General features: G+C 38.5%; 1 protein-coding gene across 2 annotated transcripts in view; it reads left to right on the top strand.

The window, feature by feature from the left end:
- Positions 1 to 24,055, top strand: part of GK (glycerol kinase) — a 132,939-nt gene that overhangs the window by 73,570 nt on the left and 35,314 nt on the right. For both annotated transcript variants that reach the window (XM_058185927.1, XM_058185928.1), the window contains 6 exons: positions 2,185 to 2,227; positions 2,832 to 2,912; positions 4,303 to 4,381; positions 4,984 to 5,080; positions 7,229 to 7,313; positions 7,620 to 7,740. In XM_058185927.1, the coding sequence (XP_058041910.1) occupies positions 2,185 to 2,227; positions 2,832 to 2,912; positions 4,303 to 4,381; positions 4,984 to 5,080; positions 7,229 to 7,313; positions 7,620 to 7,740 (506 nt within the window). The remainder of the gene's footprint in view (positions 1 to 2,184; positions 2,228 to 2,831; positions 2,913 to 4,302; positions 4,382 to 4,983; positions 5,081 to 7,228; positions 7,314 to 7,619; positions 7,741 to 24,055) is intronic.

Genomic DNA, 24,055 nt, shown 5'->3' with positions numbered 1-24,055 from the left:
CTTCCCATGAATTAGATGCTATTTCTATCTCCTCTATATTTTTTGCTTCTGAATAGCCACCTTCATCTCCATCATCGTAATTTTGTTATTTAACATCTCATTCATGTCTTCTGTTATTATCAAGAGATTTCTATCCCTTAAATAGTTCTTTATTTCTTCCCCTTCTATTTTCTCCTGACTATATAGTTTTCCAAAATAATTTTGGGCTATTCTCTTTTTTTCGTCCATTCAATGGTGGATATTCCCCTCTTCGTCCTGCAGATGTGTTATTAATCTTTTTTCTTTGTCCTTTTTTAATTTATACACCAGCCATCTTTCTGGCTTATTGGCATGTTCAAAATGTACCTGTTTCGCTGCTTTCAGCTTTTGGGCCATTTCTTCCTGGGCAAGCAAATTTATTTTATGTTTGACCAAATCTTTTTCCTCTCTAATTTTCATATCTAGGGAATCTTGCATCTTACACTCTAATTCTTCCAATTTCTCTTGTAATTCTAATTTCTGTTTCCTTTTTTCTTTGTTTCTACTCACCCCATACGCTATTGTTAGACCTCTAATATAGGCCTTAGTTGTGTCCCAAAGATTCTGCAAAGTCGTATCTTCATTTGAGTTTTCCTTCAAAAGAAGTTCTTTTTCCATCTATTGTGTATACTTTTCTCTTTTATCACCCTTTGATTCATTGTCCATCTTCTCCTTGTTTTTGGTTTCCACTTTGATATCAATCAATCTTCCCATGAATTAGATGCTATTTCTATCTCCTCTATATTTTTGCTTAATTCCGAATCCATCCAAATCATATTTATCCTGGACATGTGGTTAGAATAAAAAGCATACTGTTTGTTATGTGGATTTCGTTCTATCCAGATGTTATTTATATTCAACTCTTGCATGATGTCAAAAAAAGTAGCTGGTAGTATCTTCCTCTTTTTCTTATTTTTCCCCCCCAAAAGAGAATCTTGTTTTGAATCTATGACCGCATTAAAATCTCCCAATAGACACAGATTTTCGCTCTCCAATTTTATTAATTTTTTATGTACATTATCATAAAATTCCCCTTGTTTGATATTCGGTGCATAGATAGCTGCCAATAAAATCTTTTTTTGACTTATTTTTATTTCAATTAATAAAATAATAAAATAAAAATAAAGATCAGTCTGCTGCATTAGTAGGACAAAAGTGCTTCAAGGATGGCCAAGCAAAGAATACGTAAGATTAATATAAAATATTATATTATAGACTTATTACAGAAAGGAAATTCAATACAATTTTAGCTGACTTAAAACAATCCAGTACTTCTTAGATATGTGATAAAGCTATTTTTTTTTCCTGTCTGTTGGGTTAATTTCAGGGGAACAAAATTTTGGATTTTTAATAAAATATCCATAGGAATAAAAATGCTGATCCATTTATTGGGCATGTAAAATTTGGACATCTGTCTTTTAACAACTAAAACTACACTGTTGGTCCAGTCTTGCCATTTCAAGTTATGTGTCTTGTTCAGTGGTGATCTTCCTTACTTTGGCCATGTCTCTGAGCACTGAACACCTTGTACTTCTGGGCACTCCGGGTAGGTTGCAGTTTTAGAATGTGATAGCACTGGAGGATAATGAGTTCTTGGTAGTCTCATATTTGATTCTTCTCAAAACTTTGCCAGTTAATATGCATCTTTTTTTGCTCAACACATTTTTTGCGACCCTGTTGACTATTTGCAACAAAATGTTTGATGGTTCTGTGATCATGCCCCAATATCTTAGCAATTTTAAGAGTGCTACATCCCTTTAAAAGACTTTTTATACTTTTTGACTTTTCAGAGTTCAGTTAAATCTCTTTTTTATCTGTTAAATCTCCATTTTGCTTGAGGAAAAAAACCTGCCTGATAATTATGCACACCTTGATATAGGGTTTTGATCTCCTTAGGCCACATAAAAATGCATAAAAATGATATGGTCAAAATACTCACTTGCCTAATAATTGTGCACAATCCCTCCTGTATAGGGAGTATAGGAATAGGAAATGTGGACATTTAGATTGTTGCTATTCATGAATAGCTTTAGAGTGATTTTTTTATTCCAAGTTTTTTTTATATGTATCTGCTGCAGGTTCTTCTTCAGCAATTTAGCTGAAGAATTACATTCTGTTTTTCAGATGTACTTTAGTAACTTGTTGTTGTTTTTTTCCCCACTGTAGGTATGGAACAGGCTGCTTCTTACTCTGCAATACAGGCCATAAGGTTGGTGCTATGAGTGAAGCAATTTGCTGTTTTTCAAATAAATAGACCTTAGTGCACAATAGACTTAATTGTATATTTTAAAAAAAAAACATAGTTCAGGTATGTTTCCTTTGTCTTTAATGTCTTCTATATAATTTTTAAATTATTTCAAATTTATGTAGCCATTCATCTCACAAAAGGTAAGTTGGAATCATATTGCAATAGGACTCCTGGTTCAGGCTTAGCTTCATAATATTTTTGAGAAATGGATTAGTATGAAACCATTAAAGTGATACCCATATTAGAAATCTAATACATTAGCCAGTGTTTAAGACAACTGAAAAATAATTATTTTAGTATTTTGGCAATAGCTATCTTTAACAGATGAAATAGCCAATTATATTTCGAGATAAGTAATTAATATAACCAGAAAAATTATTGTTTATTAAGATGTCAAAAATGTATTTAGCTATCATAATTCCCCCATGAAATATTTATTGGTAAGTAATTAATACTTTAAACTTTCCACTTCAGTTTTAAAATTGTATATGACTATTATACAGTGACTCTTCCTATAAAGCAAGAATAAGTAATAAGTAATATTTTCTTTTTCTGTTTTTCTCAGCCTGCACTCTCGGAGCATGGCCTCTTAACCACTGTGGCTTACAAGTTGGGCAGAGACAAGGCTGTATGTTATGCTTTAGAAGTAAGTCAAATTGTTCATTGCAGGCATTTTGGTATTTCAGTTTCATTGGGTGCCAAGCAGCCACTACTTATTTATAGGTAAACACTATAACTCACGTTGCTATAGTATCTTTGATGTCAGCATCATTTTATGTGACTCTAAAGTAAATATGGACTAAGTGAGAAGATACAGTATTTGAAGGGGTACAAATCTTTCATGTAATTTCAGGATCATTTCATGTGTGCAAGTCAAACAGGGATATGAACTAGACTGACTTTCCATTGTTTCCATGAAATTTTAATTGTGAATTAAAAGGTATTTAAGACTGCTTTAAAAATAGTTGTAAGAACTGCAAAAAAATATATGACTAGGACAGGGGTTGGCAATCTGCAGCTCTGGAGCCACAAGTGGCTCTTTGGGCCCCCTTCTGTGGTTCCCTGTCCCATCACTGGTTCACCCCGCCCCTCTTATTTCTTTTTTGGACTCCAGCTCAAAGCGGCAGGAAGCGAAGGCTGCCTTATGCACAAATGTGTAGATACAGGGCAACTTCTCTCCCCCCCCTCCTCCTCTCGTAATCCCTTGGCTGGCTGTGGGTGAGCTGGGAGTGTGCGCATACACAGAGAGACCCTCCTTAAGTGAGCCACTGCCCACTCCATGGGTACCTTTTCTGAGCTTTGGTCCTCGCTTAAGGAGGGTCTCCCCATGCGTACGCATGCTCCTGGCTCAGCCACAGCTGGCCCAGGCGTCCTGAGAGGAGGAGGGGGAAGGAGGTCGCCGGAGAGTGCAGGAGCGAAGCTGCCCTGTACCTGCCTTCATGCCACATGTGCACTAAGGCAGCCTTCGCTTCGTGCTACTTCAGGCTGGAATCTCCCTGCGCGTGCGAATTCTCTCAGCTCAGCCAGGGAGGGGAGGAAGAGGACGGTCGCCCGAAGGGAGGGGGGAGACACACACACACACACACACACACACAGGGAGAGAGAGACATAGAGAGACACATACAGAGTGATACACAGAGAGGGGGTGAGAGAGGGAAAGAGAGGGGGACAGACACAGAGGGAGAGGAGAGGGTAGATAGGGAGAGGGGGGAGAGAGACATAGCTTTGTGGCTGGGTAGGCGTGGCTAGGTGGTCATGTGACTGGGTGGGAGTGAGTGACATTGAGCTGGCCACGCCCACCCAGGTTTTGTGGCTCCCAGTGTGTGTGTGTGGTTTTTTCCTGTAGGAAATGGGTCCAAGTGGCTCTTTGAATGTTTTAAGATTGCCGACCCCTGGACTAGGACATGGGCAGCATATACATTTAATAAAATAAATAAATAGGCATGCATCAATTTTTATACATATTTGGATGCTATATAGTAAGAACAATCATGAAGTAATAAATGAAACATTTTTACTCTGCCTTTTTGTTTTAGGGCTCTGTTGCTATTGCAGGAGCTGTTGTTCGTTGGTTGAGGGACAATCTTGGTATTGCAAAATCTTCAGAAGAAGTAGGTGAGTATAACTTTCTAATTTATTCTAAATCTGTAAGAATACAAGGACTCAGAGGGGTTCTGTGTTTCATTTAAACATGTTCACTTAGATAAGAATTTTATTTGGGTACTCAAGGTCTATGCCACTTTTAACCCTAGATACCTAATTTTTAGGCTTAGGGACTCTGTATTTTTTCTGAAAATGTAATAGTGAAATATTTAAATGGTGAATATTGCTAGTAGGAGTAGGAATAATAATCATACAGAGTTTCAAATATTATAATTAATTAAAACTGCAATTCTACCCCATTTTCCAAAAAAAAAAGAAAGAAAGCTCAGTAGGATTTATTTCTATTCAAATCATACTATAAGCTTTTATTTATGGATATAAATGATCTCTGGGAGATATATTGTAGTTCAGCATATCCAAAAAGTACCAATTTGAAGATTATAGCATATATAAAATTTATACTTCTGCTTCCTGGCTCTGTGTTTGTTATATAGATTAATGCACTCAACTGTCTTATTTATTCTAGAAATTACTTATATTTTGTTTTGCAATTCTTAGCTTTCAAATGACTATTTCTTTGCCAAGATAAGTTTTCTATTTTGTATTGATCTTAGAGAAACTTGCTGCTGAAGTAGGCACATCTTATGGCTGCTACTTTGTTCCTGCATTTTCAGGATTATACGCACCATATTGGGAACCCAGTGCAAGAGGGTAAATATTATCTGATTGATGTTAAATAGTATTTTTCTGGTATTCTGCTAATAAAACAGTGCTTATGAATGACCAACAAGAAGATCCTTATGAAAGATTGAGTGTATATTCTGCTTTATGCCAAAGGAAAGTATCATTGCTGACATCTATATTCACTTCATTTGATATTCCCCAGCCCTGTGCCCAGTTTTCCTTTAAAAAATATTTATTTAACTGACATAACTGACATAAATAAAGATGCTTCAAAGGCATTTTTATTTCCGAAAATACCTTCTTGTCCACATTTATTTGAGGAATGGCAAAACTCCTTATGGCAGTTATTTTCTTGAATGCATCTGCTGACCTTTGTTCCAAACTACAGATTACAATATATTGTTCAAATGCAAATCTATCAAAACAATACAAACAGTAGGGCAAAAATAATGTTAAAAAGTGAATTTTTATTTTTTTTTGAATTAAGGGTGCTAACCTGACTATGAAAATCTCTGGCCCCGCCCCCCCCCCTGCCTCTGCTGAGCTGCACCATCAGCAGAGGGTTGGTTTTTTTTACTTTTAAAAGTTTTTCTTCAGCCGAAACATGCCTTTAAAAGTAAAAAAAAAACCCTCTGATGATCGCAGGACTGAGCAGAGATCATCAAAACCCTTTAAAAGTTTTTTTTAAAAAAACCCTCTTCAGCCGAAGGGAAAAAGAAAAAAGAAAAAAACCCGAGGTTTAAAACGATCCCAGAGGAGTTTCCTGATCCTCACAGGCTTTTAAACTCACTTACAAGAGCCCCCACCCATGCCCAGCCAATTCCACCTCGTCACTTACCTATAATTACTGCTCCTTTCGGGCTGGCAAACGCCATGCTTTCTTCAGCTACTGAAGAAAAAAAAAAGCTTGCTTTGACTTCCTGCTTTGCTGAATGAGGAACTCTGGGAGTTGAAGTCCACAAACTAAGTTACTAAGGTTGGAGACCCCTGTTCTAAAAAAATAAATAAAAATAATAATAAATAATAAAATAAAATATTTGTGCAGCTTTCTGAGATTTGGTGTGTTTCTGTAGTGTTTCACTTTAACTACACAAACAGACAAAATCTCACAAAGCTGTATGTGGCATTGTGTGTGTGTGTGTATGTGTGTGTGAGAGTTGTGTGTGTAAAGTGTGAAAGAGTGAGGTTCCTGCTTGTTGCAGGGGCCATTTTGGGTGAAGTGCAGCTATTTTTACATTGTGTGTGAGTCAGTTGTGTTGTATTGTGTGTGTGTGTGTAAAGTGTGAAAGTTGGTTTTTGGTACCTCTTATTGTTTTGTATACCTTATTTATTATTTTTATTATTTATTGTTATTGGCCACGCCCACCCAGTCATCTGACCACCAAGCCACGCCCACCAATTAAGCCATGCCCACAGAACCGGTAGGGAAAATTTTTAGATTTCACCCCTGATTCTTTCCCCAAAAGAATTGTCTTTCCTTGGCAAGGCCACAGTACAAATTATCTCAGAAGCAGCAGCAGTTATGAACAAGAATTAAATGCCCAAACCTGGGGGACGGGTTATATCCAATTTTAACATCTCATTCCATTGGTGTGCTTGGTTTAGCTCCATCCTTAGGCATATGTAATGCCATACTATTGATCCTTATTTGGATTCTATAGATCAGGGCTGTCAAACTCACGGCCCCCTGGGCCAGATGCGTCATGCGCTGGCCACGCCCGCTTTAGTGAAGGGGGAAAAAGTCCCAATACGTCATTTGATGCTGCTGTGACGACACGAGTTTGACACCCTGTCAAGCTTTCCCCCGAGTCACAGTCTCCAATCAATTCTCAGGCCATCAGGCCATTGTCTCCAAACTCCACCTTCCTCCAGCTGCAGGCATCTTCTCTGTGCCTACAGGAAAGAATGCCATCTAGACATAACATTTATCTCTGTTACCCCCTTTCAACAGTTAGAGTGGCGAGTCTGAATGCCTTTACTAGCAAACTAAAAACTAAGAAAAGAATAGAAAATAAAAAATGGCTACACATATGTCATCTTCGACACACCTCTGCTATAGATATTGCCAATATACAATATACTAGGCAGGTACTTGCATGATCACAGTGAGACAGTATATTTTATTTTAACACTACTTTTATTCCTAATTATAGTATTGTTTGTCTTCTTTTGTAGAATTATCTGTGGCCTTACTCAGTTTACAAATAAAAACCATATTGCCTTTGCTGCACTAGAAGCCGTCTGCTTTCAAACACGGGAGGTATAGATTATACTGTATTATTAGGATTTTTGAGTTAGTTTTTTTAAGTTACTGTAGTTTTTATTTCTATAGGCAGCCATGTCTAAATGTGTTTAAATTGTAGCTAATTTCACCTTATGATAAATTTGTTCAAAATCTAAAATAAAACTTTCAACTAAATTTTTCTCCTACTTTATGTTTTGTTTGCTCTTACTTATTTTTTTTAATGCCACAAAGCCAAATATTTCAACTAATTATTTTTTGCTATGTAATTTACAAAATATTTCCATTTTTATTGGAAAAATTAATAGAAATTGTTTGTTTTAGATATTGGATGCAATGAATAAAGACTGTGGGATACCGCTTAGTCAGTTACAAGTTGATGGAGGAATGACCAACAACAAGATCCTTATGCAACTCCAAGCTGATATTCTTTGTATTCCAGTAGGTAAGATAAAAGTCTCCTTGCATTTTATTTTGGATTGCTATGTATAAGGCCCACTATGACTTTTCAGAAAATTATTTCAATTTATTTACATTAAAATATATTTCTGGAATTACATATATACCAAGATTTTCAACCTTGCCAGTGTAGACTTTTTAGATTCTTCTTTGTAAAGAATCTAAGAAAACTGCAGTTCATATTTTTTGTTTTCTTTTTGCCAATTTAGTCTTCTTGCTTTATTTTGAGTAATTGTTATTTAGTTAAATATTTATTCAGTAACTACATATAAAAGGAACCCTCTTTTAGGAATAATTATTTCATAATTTCTATTTGGATAAAAAAAATTAAAACATCACCTTGTTTTGTTTATTTAAGGAAGATTTATATTGCTCTTCCTGTCACTAAGAGTGTGGGCATGGAAAGACAATTCTCTGCTAGCACCTTCCTTTAAAAATGCTGCAATGGACTTCTGGTGATGCTGTCAGGGTGACACAGAGGGAAAAGAATGAGCTCTGTTCTTTGACTCTGTTTATTTCATGCTTGAGGACCCCTCAAAGGCATGTGGAAGGCTTGGAGAGCTACACGAAACCCGGGGGTCAGTGAGTGGTGTGCAACCGCCCACTGGAATGAGGGAAACCCTCTTTAACCCAACACAAATATGTCTGTCATCTCATTCTGACATGGCTGACCTGAGGCCGTGACAGCACACAATAGAATTGGAAGAGAAAACTTAATCAGCAGATTGTGTCCATTTTTACTGGCAAGAGACTCCCAGATGCATAGCAGTTTAGTCAAAGTGACTAAAAACAGAGTATTTGGCAAAATACAAGAGAGCTCCAGCAGGAAACGAGTGGTGACTTAAAGAGACGAGCCATGACTAAGTGAAAGTAATTGCTAAGAGAGGAATCAGGTGAAATAGAAAGGAAGACCGAAAGCTGACCATAACGGGGGGAGTGAGAGTGAGCTAATGTAAGATAACGGAGGTAGAATAGAATAGAATAGAATAGAATAGAATAGAATTTTATTGGCCAAGTGTGATTGGACACACAAGGAATTTGTCTTGGTGCATATGCTCTCAGTGTACGTAAAAGAAAAGATACGTTCATCAAGGTACAACATTTACAACACAATTGATGGTCAATATATCAATATAAATCATAAGGATTGCCAGCAACAAGTTATAGTCATACAGTCATAAGTGGAAAGAGCTTGGTGATGGGAACTATGAGAAGATTAATAGTAGTGCAGATTCAGTAAATAGTTTGACAGTGTTGATGGAATTATTTGTTTAGCAGAGTGATGGCCTTCGGGAAAAACTGTTCTTGTGTCTAGTTGTTCTGGTGTGCAGTGCTCTATAGCGCTTTGAGGGTAGGAGTTGAAACAGTTTATATCCAGGATGCGAGGGGTCTGTAAATATTTTCACGGCCCTCTTCTTGATTCGTGCAGTATACAGGTCCTCAATGGAAGGCAGGTTGGTAGCAATTATTTTTTCTGCAGTTCTAATTATCCTCTGAAGTCTGTGTTTTTCTTGTTCGGTTGCAGAACCGAACCAGACAGTTATAGAGGTGCAAATGACAGACTCAATAATTCCTCTAGAACTGAATCAGCAGCTCCTTGGGCAGTTTGAGCTTACTGAGTTGGCGCAGAAAGAACATTCTTTGTTGTCCTTTTTTAATGATGTTTTTGATGTTGGCTGTCCATTTTAGATCTTGTGATATGATAGAACCTAGAAATTTAAAGGTTTCTACTGTTGATACTGTGTTGTCTAATATTGTGAGAGGTGGAAGTATGGAAGGGTTTCTCCTAAAGTATACCACCATTTCTACGGTTTTGAGTGTGTTCAGTTCCAGATTGTTTTGGTTGCACCACAACTTTGAAAATTGACAAGGAAAAAAAGGGTTGGTGAAAGACGATCAAAGGCGGAAGGAGATCGAATGACCAGGGAAAATACGAGAGAAAAGAATCTGGAGGAGTAGAAGATTTGACGGAGTTGTGAATAAACAAACTGAGAACAGTGTCTGGTGGAGGGAAACTGGAATATATAACGAAAAAGTAGAAGTGGAACAGCAGAAATGACCTGGACTCAAATAGCTGATACAAAGTTAGAGATGTTTGAAAGGGTTAATGAGAAGACGGTGAAAGAATAAAGAGAAGAATGGGAAAAAAACTGTAAAAACTGAGAAATCCAGATATAACAGAGCATTGGGAAACTTTAAAAGTTAAAATAGAGGGCGACTTTTGAGTGAAATAGCAAATAAACTGTTATATTTTTACACTATAGTCTGTGATCAAGAGTCTAGTAATAGGATATTTTCTGATAGTGATGTTCTAATATTGTAATTGTAATTTTTGTGGTAAAGTCGTATTTATAAGCATACTATATTGATATAGATAGTAATTTAAGGATAGTTAGATTGTTTTGAAGGTATTATATTTAACATAGAGTTATTTATAATTAATATTTATTAGAAAATAGGATATTTAAGTTAATTTAACCAACTAAATTAATTCGACAGGTGACCATAGAAGATGTGTTTAAAGTAATTAATAATTATACTGTATTGTATTATACTCTCTTATAATTGACTTATAGTTATAAACGTTTATAAGCTTTTGGGTAGGTAGCTAACAATAATAACAATAATAAGAACTGAAACTTAGAACCTAGAATCAGCAAAATGTGAAAGAAGCAAACACTACAATATTGATAGGTAAAGAGAAAAGATATTGAGAAAGTTAAAAATAATATAAAAGTGGTCAAACTAACTTTAGATATAAGAAAAAAAAAGAACATAACTATTGGAAAATTAACTTGTTGTACTTGATGTACCATGAAAGAGAAATTATAACATTGAAGCAAGTCCCCAGGCGGATTCGAGAACAAAGGAAGGATTACCGCTTCTAAGCATCTTTACTGAACAGAAGGAAAATATTATTTTGATGGATCATTCTGGAGGGAATGTCGGTAACATGGATGGACAAACAAATTAAAATCGATGATCTAGATAAAGCCCAAGAACTATACGACCAACTAATGGGGATGGAGGAAGATTCAAGCAGCAAAGAGAGATTGAAAACGCCTAGCTTAGAAGAACAGAGACAAGAATCCGGGGACGAAGATGTGGAGAAAGGAGCTAAGATAAAGAAAGGAAATCAAAATGAAAAAAGGGTGCCATTACCAAATCACAAAAAATTATAAGAGCAAACCAAAACCAGAGACCAGCAGACAATTCAGACAATAGAGAAAGAAACTAAATTACTGTCAATAAACGTAAACAGATTGAATGACCAGGTGAAAAGAAAAAAAATACTTAAGAGATTAATGAAACAGAATGTAGATATCATATGCCTCCAAGAGGCGCATATTAAAAAACAGGACCAGAAATATTTGGAATATAATAAATTGGGGAATTTATATGCAACACTGGCAGAGAGAAAAAAAGAGGGGCTGTGGTATATGTTAGAAAAGAAATAAAAACAAGTGGAATATATGAAGATCCGAAGGGAAGAGTATTATTATTGGGATTAATAATAGGAGAATTTAAAATGTTATTAGTTAATATATATGTTCCCAATATAAACCAGAGGGAATTCTACAAAAAAACCACATGGGAAAAATTATTGAAACAGGTTATAAAAATATATGCATAGTGGGGGATTATAACAGGATAATAGATACAAAAAAGGATTATATTATGAGAAGAAAAAAGGGGAAAAAAGGAATGTATTACTGAAAACCTTTTTTGATATGGTGGAAGAACTAAACTTGATTGATGCGTGGCGAACGTTAAATCCCAAAGAGAAAAAAATTACTTTTTATTCCAACCCGCATAAGTCCTTCTCAAGAATAGACATGATATGGACAAACAGAGAATTAAGTAAAGAAGTAGAAAATGTAGAGATTCTCCCAAACATTTGGGCAGTTCATAACCCCTTAAGAATAATATGGAAAGGTCAAAAAAAGAAAATTAGAAGGTTGACTTTAAACCCACAGATATTACAAGAGAAGGAATACATACAAAAGATTAACCAGATTTCCGGCTGGTGAGGTTTGAGCAAAGAAAGGCTCGAGGAGCTAGCTCTGCTCTTTGTCTCTCTTTTCTGGTGCTGGAGCAATCCTAAAAGGATACACGAAGCCTGAAGGGAAGCGTGTTGGTGTGGGGTACTTGAGGAGCAGTTTGGCGATAAGCGATTGCCAACGCGATGGAGAGAACCTGTTGAGCCCAACAATCAAAAGGCTGGCATTTTTCAATGGTGGCCCTGAAGTCCTGATAGCCAGCAAAGTGGGAAGCAAGATTGAATGACAGCTCATGGTGGGGAGTAAGGAGAGATCAGTGCAAAAGAATTTGTGTAACAGAAGATTAAAAGAAAGAAAGTTCGCACCACATTAGGAAGATTGATTGATTGTAACCCGAGAAGCAGAGGTGAAAACGAGCGGAAAGTGACTGGGGAACGATTGATAGCTTGATACTTTAACGAACAAAATAAGAGAAGATAGCGATCCGGGATATCTTCTGGCTATGAGATTCCAGACTTTAAACTCTGAACTTTGAAAAGCTGAGAATTAAACACTAGTTATGAGGCTGCGAACTTTGTTTTTTACTAGAGATTGATAGTTATTAATAAGCAGCTGGAGTAACGGAAGTGAAGAGCGTCCACAGCTAAGAGCATTACTCAGCAACTTATCTGCATAATAAAGAAGACTGAGTTGATGGGAACCTTTGAGAGACTGATACATTAATAAGAAATTGATGAAATTGGTGACTTATTTTTGTTTACTCTTGTTTGCTGAATCTGCTAATTGATTTTTTTCTCTCTTTTTCTACTGGATGTAACAACTTGAACGCTTGTTGGAAATCATTACTTCATTATATATACTATAGATTTAAAGTACAATTAATTTCAATAGAGTTTGGTGTAAGCAATTTTGAACTATCAGTATTTAATTTACTTAACTCATTAATTTATGCACCATAAGGCTAATTAACCTAATTAAGGAAATGATTATATCTATTGCTATATATTTATTGATTGAAAGTTTTAGGTAATTTATTCTTATTTATTGATACCCAAAAATCTATTTTTTTTCTTTACTTTTTTTACTTTATAGATACTCTGTATATATATCTATATATAACTCAGATTTTCTGATTATTACATTATTATTTATATATAATACTCATTAAGATTTACAGTCATAACTTAAACCGTAAACTACTGCTATATCTAGCTTGGAATTTCTGAATATTGTGGTCAACATTGAGATCTATATAAATAATATAACAGCATAAAAATTTATAGCAAGTGCCAGATTATACTAATAGCTAATTTTTAAGGTAAAGAAGTTGAAGTTGTTTAATGCCAATTTGGGACAAGGTGCACAATATTCTTAAAAAGCAGAAAGAGATACTAGAAGAAATGACTATTACAAACATCACATTAACTAAGGCAGGAAAGAAAACCACACTACCTCTAACACCCTCAGCAACAACACCTTTTGCAACAACACAAAAAACAATAGAGAAAATGATGAAAGCTGAGGAACAAAATACTGCTTCCAGTATCCAAACTTCCCTACTTACATTACAAGAATCTATGGTAAAACTCCAGGAAATAATGGTACAGAACCATTTAGAAACAAGAGCTGATATTAATGAATTGAAAGAGGAAATGGGGAAATTAAAATTGGAAATGAGATCAGATGTATCAAAACTTGATGAAAAAATAGGATCAATCCAACAAGCACTAGAGAAGAATGAGCACACAATAAAGGAAGTAGAGAAAAGAACCGAACAAACAGAGAAGGAACTAGAAAAGATGGACCAACAAATAAAAACAGTGAGCAAAGAAATGGGAGACTCCCTGACCTTTACTGAGATGGAGAAAGCTGCATCATCCCTAAGATTTCAAAATATAGTACAAGAAAAAGAAGAAGATTTGGAGATAGTGATGGTAGAAATCCTAGCCGAAGCGCTAGATAGAGACAAGGAAGAAATGTTAAAGGAAATGGACAATGTCTACAGGGTCAGTACGAACTAAGCAAGAAGACACAAACTCCCAATCGAACTCCACGTTTGATTTACAAGAAGGAAAGTTTGAGATATAATATACAGAATATCCAAAGAAGTAATAACATACAAAGTTAAAGAGATCCAGATTCTTAAACAAATCATGAAAAGGGTAAGAGAGCAGAGAAGAGATTATAAATTTTTGGCAAACAGTTGAACAAACGAGATATCTTGTTCCGATGGCTGATCCCAGAAGGGATATTGGTTACTTGGGAGGAAAGGACAATTAAAATAGATACGTTGGAAAAAGCACAGGAACTTTATGAACAACTGGCAGGGTCAGAAGACCAAAGTATTAGAGAAGATCTAGATCTAAACAGCCAAAAAAGACAAGACTAACTAAAAAATAAAGACAAAGAACAAGAAGTAATAAATACCAACCAACAACAAACAGAAAGGGAAATAAGAGCAGTTAGAAGACAAAAAGCGAAAGATAACTAGGGCTATGGAAAAAGAGGTGAAACTCTTATCTATCAACATAGATGGACTAAATTCAACAATAAAAGGAAAAAGGATTTTGGCAAACTTAATAAAACAAAATGTAGATATCATACATCTACAGGAAACACATATTCTAAAAACTGATGAAAAATATTTAAATTGCCCCAAATTAGGGATGCTGTTTACAGCTTCTGCAGATCAGGAGAAAAAGAAAGGAATAGTGGTTTACATTAAGGAAGAGATAGAGGCAAAGTTATTATTTGAAGACCCCAAAGGAAGAATTCTGGCAATAGAAATACAGATAAATTTTTAAAAAATCCTATTAGTGATAATTTATGCCCCCAACGATAATCAAAATGAATTTTATAAAGCCCTATATGAAAAAATTATTGAAATAGAAAAGAAAAATATTTGCATCATAGGAGATTATAATGTGATACCAGACTATCAAAAAGACTACAATGGAAGAAATAAGAAAGTGGGGGGGGGAAGAGAACTACCCAAAAGATTTGTAGAAATGACTAAGGAATTAAATTTAATAAATATATGGAGAACACCAAACCCAGAAAAGAGACAATTCATGTTTTTCACGAACCCCTATAAGTCATGGTCACGCATTGACATGGCCTGGATGAGTGGAGAACTAGCAGAAGAAGTGATAGAAGCAGAAATAATATCAAATTTGTGGGCAGACCATAACCCACTCAGAATTAATTGGAAGGGGGAAAAACAAGGAGAAGATGGATACTAAATACCCAATTATTGAAAGATGAGGAATTGATTAAGAAAATTAAGGAAGAATTAAATTTTTATTTTAAAGAAAATAATAATATACAACAACTCAAAATCTATGGGACACTATGAAAGCTGTGATACGGGGAGTTATAATATTTTTTGTTGCAAAAAAGAATAAAGAAAAATATGCCCAACAAAATGATCTATTCCAAACGAACAAAAAATTAGAGACTAATTTACGGAATAATCCACAAAACTCCGAACTACAAGAACAATTAATTCTCCATAAACACAAACTCAATTTAATTGAGCAGGAAGAACTGGTCAGAAACTTGAAAGCAACCAAACAAGTATACTTTGAACAAGCAAATAAACCAGGAAGATGGCTATCTTATAAACTCAAAAAAGAGAGAGAGGAAAGAACCATTTACCAATTACAAGATGAAAATGGAGAAAACCAACATACAATAGAAAAGAAAAAAGAGATTGCACATAAATATTTTGAAGATCTCTATAAAAAAGAAAGAATAAATGAGGATCAGATTAGGGACTATCTAAGAGAAAAAAGAACCTGAGAAATAAAAGACGAACTGAAAGAAATGCTAAGGACATAACTATGATGGAATTAAACCAAGCAAGATCCCAGAAAAATAATAAAACACCGGGCTCTGATGGCTTTCCATCAGAATTCTATAAGGCAATAGAAGAACAAGTAGGACCAATAATGGTTGATCTATTTAACAAGGTATTAACATCAGCTAAAACGCTGGATACGTGGAGAGAAGCATTAATTTCGCTAATCCTGAAGTGGGATACGGATGCCAGACTGATACAAAATTATAGACCAGGGGTGTCCAAACTACGGCCCGCGGGCCAACTGCGGCCCGCGGGTCAGTTTTTATTGGCCCGCAGCAAATTCTCGGTGGACAGTGGGGTGCGGCCCCCGTCCTGGCCCCCAAGGAAGCCGCCGCTCGCCCAGTTGCAGATGCGGGGAGGCTCCGCTGAGGCTACCCCTGCCCACCTGGGGCTGCGGGCCGGCCATTCAGCCACTGGGCTGTAGGGGGCGCCCGGGACGCCCACGGCTCCAGCCCGGCCCACCAGACAGAGGAGGAGGCGGGCGGGCGGCAGAGCTTCCGGCACTGCTCCAGGCGCCCTCGGCTCGCGGCGCCGCACAGGTAGGCTCTCCGGGCGGGTCGGCAGAGCAGGGCTGGACGGGCAGGGAGCGAGCAGAGGAGGATGGGAGGTTGAGCTGCTGAGTGGGCCCCGCTGCCGGGGCTGCCGAGGTCCCGCGGCAGGGACGCTTCTGCTCCCGGAGAACCTCTGGGTGGGGCATACCAGGCATTCCCACCAACTGAGCTGCATCGCTGGGGAGGGCGGTGGCTGGAGAGGACAACGCCGCCGCCCCACCCAGAGGTTCTCCGGGGAGCAGGCGTCCCGTTCCGCCGGGACCTCGGCAGCCCGCAGCCCCACTCAGCAGCTCAACCTCCCATCCTCCTCCGCTCCGCTCCCCGCCCGTCCAGCCCTGCTCTGCCGACCCGCTCGGAGAGCTACCTGCTGCGGCGCCATGAGCCGAGGGCACCCGAGCAGCGCGAAGCTCTGCCGCCCGCCCGCCTCCTCCTCTGTCTGGTGGGCGGCGGTGGGTTGTCCTCTCCAGCCACCGCCTCCCAGCGATGCAGCTCAGTTGGTGGGAATGCCTGGTGAGGCGCAGCTCAGTTGGGGCCTTGTCCGGGAAGCTGAGTGACCAAGGAGGCTCTGGGAGAGAGCCGAAGAGACCTACCCACCCACCCGCCCCAGCTGGGGAAGATGGCAACGCTGCCGCCGCCCGGTTGCAGATGCGGGAGGCTCGCTGAGGCGACCCCGCCCACCCGGGGCTGCGGGCCGCCATTCCGCCACTGGGCTGTAGGGACGCCAGGGACGCCCACGGCTCCAGCCCGCCCACCAGACAGAGGAGGAGGCGGGCGGGCGGCAGAGCTTCGGCGCTGCTCGGCGCCCTCGGCTCGCGGCACGCGCAGGTAGGCTCTCCGGCGGGTCGGCAGAGCAGGGCTGGACGGGCGGGGAGCGGAGCGGAGGAGGATGGGAGGGTGAGCTGCTGAGTGGGCCCGCTGCCGGGGCTGCCGAGATCCCGCGGAACGGACGCTTCTGCTCCCCGGAGAACCTCTGGGTGGGGGGCGGCGAAGGTGGGTTGTCCCTCTCCAGCCACCGCCTCCCCCCCTCCCCCGGCGATGCAGGTCAGTTGGTGGGAATCCCTCGGCGCCTGGTGAGGGGGGGGGCAGCTCAGTTGGGGGCTTGGCCGGGAAGCTGAGTGACCAAGGAGGCTCTGGGAGAGAGCCGAAGAGACCACCCCACCCACCCCGCGGTGTTGCCACAGCTGGGGAAGATGGCAACATCCTGGGATGCCGGGATGCCCAAGGGGATGAAGCCTTCCTGCAAAAGAGTCTTTTGGGCCCAAGGCAGCTTGGCCGGCTGGTGGCCCCTGTGCCCCATGGGGCATTGCCAGGGTCGTTCCTCCAATGGGCCAAAGCCTCCTGGCTGACCCACAAGGCCCTCGGAGGGGGAGAACAGCCGGCCTTCCTAGCACAGCGCTGCCTCTTCCCAAAAGGGAAGTTTGTTTGTTTGTTTGCCTTTGAAGGTGTCTCTCACCCGCTTGGCTTGTTTCTGTTTCATTTTGTCTGCCTCTGAGAAGGACTGGCTGGCTGCAAAACTCTTGTGGCTTGAGGCTATTGCGACTCTGTACATGGGCCCCAGCTGCCCCGGAGCAGCTTCAAAGCCCTTTGGGGGCTCTGCTCCCAAACCTGTGCCCAAACCGAGGGACCCTTGGGGGCTTCTTTGCATGCTGCAGGATCTCCCAGTGTGACAGTTTTGCACCCTGCAGACTGATAGAAAGCAGCTGGGACTCCCCTGGCGGAAAAGAAGACCGGCATCGAGAAACAGGTGAGGGCGGCGAGGGGCCGAACAGCGTTGGTGGGGGGAAGTGTGCAGAATGTCTCCAGACAAAAACTATATCGCACTTTTGACCAGTCCTCACACTTATGACCGGTCATCATTTATGCCTGTTGCAGCATTTTGTGCATAGGGACTACTCAGAGGGCTGAAAAAGTTATTTTTGACCTGTCCTCACACTTTTGACTGGTCCTCACACCTACAACTATCTTTACATTTTGCACCCTATCTTGTAACCGTGGTGAAGAGAAGCAGTTGTGAAATGAGTGATATTAGCATCTCCATCCATGTCTTTGTAGTTTGGATTGCCCTAAAGCTTCATTGTATATGTTCAAAAGTAACATTTCTACAGGTCCCTGTATCTCTTGTAGAACTCAGAGGATACCATCAGGTCCTGGAGTTTTGTTATTTTTTTGCTTCTGAATAGCCACCTTCATCTCCATCATCGTAATTTTGTTATTTAACATCTCATTCATGTCTTCTGTTATTATCAAGAGATTTCTATCCCTTAAATAGTTCTTTATTTCTTCCCCTTCTATTTTCTCCTGACTATATAGTTTTCCAAAATAATTTTGGGCTATTCTCTTTTTTTCGTCCATTCAATGGTGGATATTCCCCTCTTCGTCCTGCAGATGTGTTATTAATCTTTTTTCTTTGTCCTTTTTTAATTTATACACCAGCCATCTTTCTGGCTTATTGGCATGTTCAAAATGTACCTGTTTCGCTGCTTTCAGCTTTTGGGCCATTTCTTCCTGGGCAAGCAAATTTATTTTATGTTTGACCAAATCTTTTTCCTCTCTAATTTTCATATCTAGGGAATCTTGCATCTTACACTCTAATTCTTCCAATTTCTCTTGTAATTCTAATTTCTGTTTCCTTTTTTCTTTGTTTCTACTCACCCCATACGCTATTGTTAGACCTCTAATATAGGCCTTAGTTGTGTCCCAAAGATTCTGCAAAGTCGTATCTTCATTTGAGTTTTCCTTCAAAAAGAAGTTCTTTTTCCATCTATTGTGTATACTTTTTCTCTTTTATCACCCTTTGATTCATTGTCCATCTTCTCCTTGTTTTTGGTTTCCACTTTGATATCAATCAATCTTCCCATGAATTAGATGCTATTTCTATCTCCTCTATATTTTTGCTTAATTCCGAATCCATCCAAATCATATTTATCCTGGACATGTGGTTAGAATAAAAAGCATACTGTTTGTTATGTGGATTTCGTTCTATCCAGATGTTATTTATATTCAACTCTTGCATGATGTCAAAAAAAGTAGCTGGTAGTATCTTCCTCTTTTTCTTATTTTTCCCCCCCAAAAGAGAATCTTGTTTTGAATCTATGACCGCATTAAAATCTCCCAATAGACACAGATTTTCGCTCTCCAATTTTATTAATTTTTTATGTACATTATCATAAAATTCCCCTTGTTTGATATTCGGTGCATAGATAGCTGCCAATAAAATCTTTTTTTGACTTATTTTTATTTCAATTAATAAAATAATAAAATAAAAATAAAGATCAGTCTGCTGCATTAGTAGGACAAAAGTGCTTCAAGGATGGCCAAGCAAAGAATACGTAAGATTAATATAAAATATTATATTATAGACTTATTACAGAAAGGAAATTCAATACAATTTTAGCTGACTTAAAACAATCCAGTACTTCTTAGATATGTGATAAAGCTATTTTTTTTTCCTGTCTGTTGGGTTAATTTCAGGGGAACAAAATTTTGGATTTTTAATAAAATATCCATAGGAATAAAAATGCTGATCCATTTATTGGGCATGTAAAATTTGGACATCTGTCTTTTAACAACTAAAACTACACTGTTGGTCCAGTCTTGCCATTTCAAGTTATGTGTCTTGTTCAGTGGTGATCTTCCTTACTTTGGCCATGTCTCTGAGCACTGAACACCTTGTACTTCTGGGCACTCCGGGTAGGTTGCAGTTTTAGAATGTGATAGCACTGGAGGATAATGAGTTCTTGGTAGTCTCATATTTGATTCTTCTCAAAACTTTGCCAGTTAATATGCATCTTTTTTTGCTCAACACATTTTTTGCGACCCTGTTGACTATTTGCAACAAAATGTTTGATGGTTCTGTGATCATGCCCCAATATCTTAGCAATTTTAAGAGTGCTACATCCCTTTAAAAGACTTTTTATACTTTTTGACTTTTCAGAGTTCAGTTAAATCTCTTTTTTATCTGTTAAATCTCCATTTTGCTTGAGGAAAAAAACCTGCCTGATAATTATGCACACCTTGATATAGGGTTTTGATCTCCTTAGGCCACATAAAAATGCATAAAAATGATATGGTCAAAATACTCACTTGCCTAATAATTGTGCACAATCCCTCCTGTATAGGGAGTATAGGAATAGGAAATGTGGACATTTAGATTGTTGCTATTCATGAATAGCTTTAGAGTGATTTTTTTATTCCAAGTTTTTTTTATATGTATCTGCTGCAGGTTCTTCTTCAGCAATTTAGCTGAAGAATTACATTCTGTTTTTCAGATGTACTTTAGTAACTTGTTGTTGTTTTTTTCCCCACTGTAGGTATGGAACAGGCTGCTTCTTACTCTGCAATACAGGCCATAAGGTTGGTGCTATGAGTGAAGCAATTTGCTGTTTTTCAAATAAATAGACCTTAGTGCACAATAGACTTAATTGTATATTTTAAAAAAAAAACATAGTTCAGGTATGTTTCCTTTGTCTTTAATGTCTTCTATATAATTTTTAAATTATTTCAAATTTATGTAGCCATTCATCTCACAAAAGGTAAGTTGGAATCATATTGCAATAGGACTCCTGGTTCAGGCTTAGCTTCATAATATTTTTGAGAAATGGATTAGTATGAAACCATTAAAGTGATACCCATATTAGAAATCTAATACATTAGCCAGTGTTTAAGACAACTGAAAAATAATTATTTTAGTATTTTGGCAATAGCTATCTTTAACAGATGAAATAGCCAATTATATTTCGAGATAAGTAATTAATATAACCAGAAAAATTATTGTTTATTAAGATGTCAAAAATGTATTTAGCTATCATAATTCCCCCATGAAATATTTATTGGTAAGTAATTAATACTTTAAACTTTCCACTTCAGTTTTAAAATTGTATATGACTATTATACAGTGACTCTTCCTATAAAGCAAGAATAAGTAATAAGTAATATTTTCTTTTTCTGTTTTTCTCAGCCTGCACTCTCGGAGCATGGCCTCTTAACCACTGTGGCTTACAAGTTGGGCAGAGACAAGGCTGTATGTTATGCTTTAGAAGTAAGTCAAATTGTTCATTGCAGGCATTTTGGTATTTCAGTTTCATTGGGTGCCAAGCAGCCACTACTTATTTATAGGTAAACACTATAACTCACGTTGCTATAGTATCTTTGATGTCAGCATCATTTTATGTGACTCTAAAGTAAATATGGACTAAGTGAGAAGATACAGTATTTGAAGGGGTACAAATCTTTCATGTAATTTCAGGATCATTTCATGTGTGCAAGTCAAACAGGGATATGAACTAGACTGACTTTCCATTGTTTCCATGAAATTTTAATTGTGAATTAAAAGGTATTTAAGACTGCTTTAAAAATAGTTGTAAGAACTGCAAAAAAATATATGACTAGGACAGGGGTTGGCAATCTGCAGCTCTGGAGCCACAAGTGGCTCTTTGGGCCCCCTTCTGTGGTTCCCTGTCCCATCACTGGTTCACCCCGCCCCTCTTATTTCTTTTTTGGACTCCAGCTCAAAGCGGCAGGAAGCGAAGGCTGCCTTATGCACAAATGTGTAGATACAGGGCAACTTCTCTCCCCCCCCTCCTCCCCTCGTAAACCCTTGGCTGGCTGTGGGTGAGCTGGGGTGTGCGCATACACAGAGAGACCCTCCTTAAGTGAGCCACTGCCCACCCATGGGTACCTTTTCTGAGCTTTGGTCCTCGCTTAAGGAGGGTCTCCCCATGCGTACGCATGCTCCTGGCTCAGCCACAGCTGGCCCAGGCGTCCTGAGAGGAGGAGGGGGAAGGAGGTCGCCGGAGAGTGCAGGAGCGAAGCTGCCCTGTACCTGCCTTCATGCCACATGTGCACTAAGGCAGCCTTCGCTTCGTGCTACTTCAGGCTGGAATCTCCCTCGCGTGCACCTCTCAGCTCAGCCAGGAGGGAGGAAGAGGACGGTCGCCCGAAGGGAGGGGGGAGACACACACACACACACACACACATACAGAGAGAGAGAGACATAGAGAAACACAGAGTGATACACAGAGAGGGGGTGAGGGAGGGAAAGAGAGGGGAGACACAGAGGAGAGAGAGGGTAGATAGGGAGAGGGGGGAGAGAGACATAGCTTTGTGGCTGGGTAGGCGTGGCTAGGTGGTCATGTGACTGGGTGGGAGTGAGTGACATTGAGCTGGCCACGCCCACCCAGGTTTTGTGGCTCCCAGTGTGTGTGTGTGGTTTTTTCCTGTAGGAAATGGGTCCAAGTGGCTCTTTGAATGTTTTAAGATTGCCGACCCCTGGACTAGGACATGGGCAGCATATACATTTAATAAAATAAATAAATAGGCATGCATCAATTTTTATACATATTTGGATGCTATATAGTAAGAACAATCATGAAGTAATAAATGAAACATTTTTACTCTGCCTTTTTGTTTTAGGGCTCTGTTGCTATTGCAGGAGCTGTTGTTCGTTGGTTGAGGGACAATCTTGGTATTGCAAAATCTTCAGAAGAAGTAGGTGAGTATAACTTTCTAATTTATTCTAAATCTGTAAGAATACAAGGACTCAGAGGGGTTCTGTGTTTCATTTAAACATGTTCACTTAGATAAGAATTTTATTTGGGTACTCAAGGTCTATGCCACTTTTAACCCTAGATACCTAATTTTTAGGCTTAGGGACTCTGTATTTTTTCTGAAAATGTAATAGTGAAATATTTAAATGGTGAATATTGCTAGTAGGAGTAGGAATAATAATCATACAGAGTTTCAAATATTATAATTAATTAAAACTGCAATTCTACCCCATTTTCCAAAAAAAAAAGAAAGAAAGCTCAGTAGGATTTATTTCTATTCAAATCATACTATAAGCTTTTATTTATGGATATAAATGATCTCTGGGAGATATATTGTAGTTCAGCATATCCAAAAAGTACCAATTTGAAGATTATAGCATATATAAAATTTATACTTCTGCTTCCTGGCTCTGTGTTTGTTATATAGATTAATGCACTCAACTGTCTTATTTATTCTAGAAATTACTTATATTTTGTTTTGCAATTCTTAGCTTTCAAATGACTATTTCTTTGCCAAGATAAGTTTTCTATTTTGTATTGATCTTAGAGAAACTTGCTGCTGAAGTAGGCACATCTTATGGCTGCTACTTTGTTCCTGCATTTTCAGGATTATACGCACCATATTGGGAACCCAGTGCAAGAGGGTAAATATTATCTGATTGATGTTAAATAGTATTTTTCTGGTATTCTGCTAATAAAACAGTGCTTATGAATGACCAACAAGAAGATCCTTATGAAAGATTGAGTGTATATTCTGCTTTATGCCAAAGGAAAGTATCATTGCTGACATCTATATTCACTTCATTTGATATTCCCCAGCCCTGTGCCCAGTTTTCCTTTAAAAAATATTTATTTAACTGACATAACTGACATAAATAAAGATGCTTCAAAGGCATTTTTATTTCCGAAAATACCTTCTTGTCCACATTTATTTGAGGAATGGCAAAACTCCTTATGGCAGTTATTTTCTTGAATGCATCTGCTGACCTTTGTTCCAAACTACAGATTACAATATATTGTTCAAATGCAAATCTATCAAAACAATACAAACAGTAGGGCAAAAATAATGTTAAAAAGTGAATTTTTATTTTTTTTTGAATTAAGGGTGCTAACCTGACTATGAAAATCTCTGGCCCCGCCCCCCCCCTGCCTCTGCTGAGCTGCACCATCAGCAGAGGGTTGTTTTTTTTTACTTTTAAAAGTTTTTCTTCAGCCGAAACATGCCTTTAAAAGTAAAAAAAAAACCCTCTGATGATCGCAGGACTGAGCAGAGATCATCAAAACCCTTTAAAAGTTTTTTTTAAAAAAACCCTCTTCAGCCGAAGGGAAAAAGAAAAAAGAA

The sequence above is a fragment of the Ahaetulla prasina genome, chromosome 5, assembly GCF_028640845.1.
Source record: "Ahaetulla prasina isolate Xishuangbanna chromosome 5, ASM2864084v1, whole genome shotgun sequence".
NCBI lineage: Eukaryota > Metazoa > Chordata > Lepidosauria > Squamata > Colubridae > Ahaetulla > Ahaetulla prasina.
The sequence above is the reverse complement of the archived record's forward strand: the minus strand, read 5'-3'. Positions and strand labels throughout refer to the sequence as shown.